General features: G+C 32.6%; 1 protein-coding gene across 1 annotated transcript; it reads left to right on the forward strand.

Moving 5' to 3' along the window:
* Positions 1 to 2,124: 2,124 nt before the first annotated feature.
* Positions 2,125 to 3,743, forward strand: LOC134248576 (trissin receptor-like). The gene has a single exon (XM_062730993.1). It carries the CDS (start codon positions 2,496 to 2,498, stop codon positions 3,663 to 3,665), a length of 1,170 nt encoding a protein of 389 aa, XP_062586977.1. The 5' UTR covers positions 2,125 to 2,495; the 3' UTR covers positions 3,666 to 3,743.
* Positions 3,744 to 5,851: the final 2,108 nt, after the last annotated feature.

Raw genomic sequence — 5,851 nt, forward strand, 5'->3', positions numbered from 1 at the left:
ATAGTTGTGCTATACTATTGATAGCACACATCATCTTTATGCTTAAGGTGTGTTATAAACCTTTTTGCAGCCATTAATGCATCTTTCTACGTTTAGAAATAAGCTGCCTACTCAGTATTCTGCTAAATCCCTCTCTTTTCAAGTTCTGATTTGTAACTGCTGAAAAATGCATGGAACTCTATTTAAAAAAACAGATAAAAGCTCTATACCAGCAACAATCTCATGTGTCATCAAAACTGTTGCATGCAACTGATACTTACTCTGGTGCATGAGCTGCAATTCATCCTATGAAATTAATTGCAGTATATGCTTCAGCCTTGATATTGGTGACAATTAGACAGATATCTTTGTGGACTGACGTCAAACCCTGTCACAAGGAAAGTCTGTCGATACGTGGTTACCTCTCAAACAGATCTCAAAACATATATTTGTCAAAGATTGTTTTTAATGTCACTCAAATAATTCATTCAATGCTACTTTAATACTTAAATTTTAATGATTTTATTTTATCATGTTTTCTCTTTATACAGTGGATACCAATTGCCATTATTGGATACTGTTTACCTATTCCTTTTTTTTTTTTTTTTTGCCTGCAGAAATTATCCAAACGCTAGGAATAATCTTTTTAATCGCCTATTTTTACTTGACGAATTGGTTAATATTGACACAAATTTGTTATTATGTGGTGATGTAAATTTGCCTGTAGAAACAAACACGTATATTTTTGCTGCTGTGCATAAATTTATTGACGAATCTTGTAGATTTTAAATTGTTATATTTCTGAACAAATATTTCACTTGTATCTCTTTTGTATTTATATCTCAATGTACTACATGTATTTTAATTGCATGACATATAGTTATATTTAAGGAGAGGAACTCGTAAGTTGAAAGAACTTGTTTCCATTCCTTTTGTTCATACAATAAAATATGTTCAAAACAAAACACCTATTCCTTGTGATGTCATATATGTAAGCACGTATGAAATTGGAAGATATGGGGTATTTGAGTATTATTTTAAATAGTTTAATTAATGTTTCTTTTCAAGGAGGGTCTTTTGGTTGTCTTTTAATTTTTTTTATAATATCTTTAAAGTGTAATGCAGATTGGAAGCAGACTGGAAAAGATGTAAAATCCATAAAAGTAAGAAAATTTCTATGGATTATGATCAGGTATGAAGTAATTTAATAAATCAATTATGATAGGTGATTTTCATTTAAGTTTCCAAAAAGTATCCTTTTAATGTATAAATGACCAACGAAAAGAACAATAACACAATTTTTATCGTTTGTGTTGTTGGTCATTTTCTGTGCTGTATATAAATTTTGTTCCCATACGTAGTAGATTCGACACTTAGAATATATAGTGTTGCTCGTTTTCAGTGAACTTTTTCGAATTTTGTAAGCATTCAAAAATTTTGCAATAGATTAATTTGCTAACTTAATAATGCTTTTTTCGTCATAACCACTATCATTGTTCTAATGAGAAGTAATCTCCAAAAAATCATTTCCTTGAATTCCAAACCCTTTTCAGTATTCCTTGTGGATTGTCTATTTATTATTATAAATCTACAATTTTCCTCTCCCTGAGCAGAGTTCTTCCGTCGGCAAAGTAATTAATGCAAAGATTCTGAATAACAAACCTGAAGGTACATGTTTCTTTCATTAAATAAAAGCAAAAACACACCAAGTTTCGGATGTATATTGAGTACCAGGAGTTCGTCTTTGGTTTCAGTGTCTCGTTAAATTGACGTTTCTTTTCTCCCTTTCAGACATTCCCCCCTGAATCAGAACAATCAGCGACCTTCTTTCTCATGTAGATTTAAGATTTAAATAGCAGCGGAACATATCAAGACTGGCATTTAACTTGCTTTGATTTCATAGCTTAATTATTTACCGAAGATTTTAAAAAAAAGTAGGATTGCCATAAAAAACTTTGAATGAACGTGCATTTAATTAAGCTTGCTGCTTTTATTTAAAGACAAAAAAATAATATACACTATATATATTGCTCAGGTATATTTAACAGAAAGTGATGATGTGTAAAATTTTTAGCGTTGTCCTCTTTGATATTAACTAAATGTCAATTGCGAACCAACTGTCATTAAACTAATAACAACCCTGTACCATATCTGTAAGGTTAGGATCCTATGATTTATCCTCTCACGCAGTGCCTGAATAACTGTGGCAGTCAAAAGTTACTTTTGTGTCTGTATATATATATAACTATTTACTGAAACAAAACCACTTTTGAGGACTGATCCCGTTATTGTGATGTAGGAGATCCGAGACGACGGCTTGGTTCGGTGAACACGGCAACATGAAAACAAATCCTTTCTTAAATGGAAGTAAGGAAGTTAAAAAGATATACTTTAAAACTGTGTGTAAATATACCGTATACTCCTCGAGGCTTTTCAGTAAAGAACCTAAAGTGGACGAGTCAAAACCCTGAATTTAACTGCAAAGTTAATTTTTGTGCATTTTGAAATTCTAAATTATGGAGAATATAACAAAGATATTGAATGAGAAGTACTCCGAAGTGGTGCTCCCAAACACCGTGCTGTTGGCAGTAGGGATGACGATGGGAGCCGTGGGGAATATAGCCATCATCTCACTCTACGTGTCCAGGATAAAGGATAAAAAGGGAGACCGTTACTTTATACCTGTGCTCGCTTTCATTGATTGCCTGGGCTGTGTTGCCAATGGATCATTTTACACTACAGATAACGCCTTCCTCTTTTTGTATCCTAGTGAGGTTCTTTGTCGTGTGTTGATATTCCTCTTAACCTTTGCATCAGGATTCTCCGCTCATGTTCTTTTGGTAATAGCCTTGCAGAGGTACCTTCTAATTTGTCGACCATTTGGCAAACAACTGACTTTGAACAAAAGAAGGATTTCTCTTGGAATAATCACAGTGGCCTGTCTCGGGTATGCCTGCCCATTGTTAGGCATAGGTGGCATCAGGCACACCAATTCCACTTTTCTGAACCAGACGTTTGAGAGCCACATGTGCGTGCTATCGGTAGAGACGTCCTTTGGGACACTGGTTTACTTTGGGACAATGGCTTTAATCACTGTGGCAAACATTCTGGTAACCGCAGGGCTGTACATTCCAATAACAAGAGCTATTTACAGGACATTTTCATTCCACAAGAAAAATATATATAAAGACAACAAAGACAGGCGGATTTCCGATAGCCAGAGTAGCACTCAGATCTCTCACATATCATTATCAATCGAGGAAATAAACGTCAATCAACAACAGAACATAAGTATACATCATCCAAAAGGCGAAATACAGCAAAAGTCCTCAAGGAAGGAGGGAAGAACAATTCATAGATCAAACACTGACGCCAGGAAAGAGAAAGTAAAAGCGAAGATAAACTTAATGTTTCTGATTATCATTTTGGTGTACATACTGTCATATATTCCTACTCTTGGGATTCTTATCGCGACTTACACCCTGAGTGATTTTACTTATCTCGAACTGTCTACGGCGGGTATTAATCTGTGGCTGTTCTCTGCCCGTTTCCTGCTGCTGAATCACGTGATCAACCCCTTTATATATGGGTATTTTGATATCAAGTTACGGACTGAATTCGAAAAACTTTGCTGTGGTTTTGTGAAACGAAAATTGGATCATTCTGTGGATAGTCAAACGACTTAATTCTTTACTATGTACTTTTTTTTGTTTTCAGTGTTGCCCTAGAAAAGAAATGCGACCAATTAAACCAAACGAATGTCATGTTGACTAAGCATTGTATGCATTTACATACTAATCAGCGTTACTGGCAATATTTGGAATGAGGTTCAAAGGGTTCATGACCAATTTAATGTATTTTTAACACTGTAGTTTTAAATTACGAGAAATTAAAAAAGATACATTTTTGCTCAATATAAAATTTTTATTTGAATGTATAACCACTAAATAGCGATTTCATAAATACAATTGCATTAAAAACAATAACTATCAATAAAACATTAAGCAAAATACAAAATAACAAAAATAATTAAAAAATAGTGCGAAGTAGGCGAAACAGTCTGCCTTCTAATACTGTAATGGTGTGTGAGCTCTGTATTGCACAGCCCGGGAAAAACAAGCGGGCGGATCCTGAAATGTAAATAGACAGTCGATGTTTGTTCAGTAGATTTATCCTGGTTAGAAAGAGAGTCATCGAAATGAGTGGATGACGAAAACCAACTTTCCTCTCAAGGTTAGCTGCGATTTAGTTTGAAGTGGGTATGCTATCAAGGGAGCGAAATTAAACAAAATATCGATTTATTTTACATAATAAAGACAAATTGCTTGATAATCACTTCAGGGATCCACTACACTGAATTAAAAAAAAATTTCAGGGTTAGCTGTAGAATACGACATAATGGCATTCACAGTCTTTTGGATTTAAAATGTAAAGAACCTGAAACCTATCCGTCACAAATAAGATCAAATTTCTTTTTTCAATCGTCTAAGTATCTCCAGTACAAACTCATTAATGAAGTATGGATATAACAGATATCCAGCTCGCTCAAAAGTTTCGGTTTTTCCCGTTAACATTTGATTTACTTGCACAAATGGCAAAAATGAAACAAATTATGGACAAAAGTTTGAATAATATTATTAAAAAAATATTAACCACAAATTTTTTTTCAACAGACTCACATTTGAGACACAGTATTAATTTTCCCCAATTTTTTACTGTTTAAGTCAGAATATGTACATGGAAAAAATGCCTATCTATGAGATAAATTGTCATTTTCTATTGTCATTTTTTTTTCATTTCATTCTCACAACTTTTTGTCTTACAAAACATATTTCAGTCCATAACATTGCAATAAAAACCCACTCCAGTTCATGCGTTTTGTCTTTACCTTTTGCAAGATGTGCTTAATGTAAATAGGAATTAGACATATTGATAGAAATAAGTTTATTTACATTCATATGTCTCTTTTAATTGACGGAACTAATAATAAATCTACTTGTTTCTGAAGAAAAAATTACTACGCATCAGTCAAGAGATAAATTAAATTGATACAATTTTGCATTTAGGAAGAAAAAAAATACAATATACAATGTACAACAGAATGATTTTTAATTTCTGGTAAGTAATGATAGGTAAAATCTTTTATAATAGTACAGTCTATCTATTTGAAGAAAACATTTTGTTCTTATATAAAGATGACGTTAATACTCCTGCTAGACATACATTATATATTTCACAAATAATTTCCTTGTTGATAGGTATCATTTCTAAATTGCAAATAATTTCCTTATTAATCAGTTTTAGTAAAAAATAGCCTGATCAAGACACATATGAATTAAAATACGGTATATTTATTTCCTAAATTGGTTAAAAGGTATGTAATTAGGTATACTGCAGAAATTTTATCGTTTTCTTTCTTCACCAAAGAAAAATGTTTTAAAACATAATCAAATTAAAGATCTCATGCCATTTCTGTTCAAATATCATGCAACTTTTTAAAAAAAATTAAAGTTGTACCAAAGAAAGAAAAGAAAAGAAAAAGATTTACGACAAGAACTTAAATGAATACTAACTTTACTCTCGATTTTCAAAATTACGATAGCAGACAAAATATACTTAGCACATGCTATCTCCGATTTTATGTCATTATGTTTCATCACTCCCACACAGTTCGTTTCTGGTTCCAACATGTTGTAGAACCCTAGAGAGCATTTCATTTTGATAAAAACTACATTGTTCAGTACAGCATTTGACTGGCTGACGTAATTTGACTGGTTGTCGTGATCTCAAATGAAAAAATATACGAAAAACTTCATATTACTTCAGTTTTTGAAATGATGAAAAGTTTCACTATTCCATGGCACCTGAATCC

The sequence above is a fragment of the Saccostrea cucullata genome, unplaced genomic scaffold, assembly GCF_032062105.1.
Source record: "Saccostrea cucullata isolate Sc308-1 unplaced genomic scaffold, CSIRO_AGI_Scuc_v1 ctg55, whole genome shotgun sequence".
Lineage (NCBI taxonomy): Eukaryota > Metazoa > Mollusca > Bivalvia > Ostreida > Ostreidae > Saccostrea > Saccostrea cuccullata.

Excerpts from the sequence above, each read along its gene's own strand:
- LOC134248576 (XM_062730993.1), top strand. The coding sequence starts at position 2,496 with ATGGAGAATATAACAAAGATATTGAATGAGAAGTACTCCGAAGTGGTG.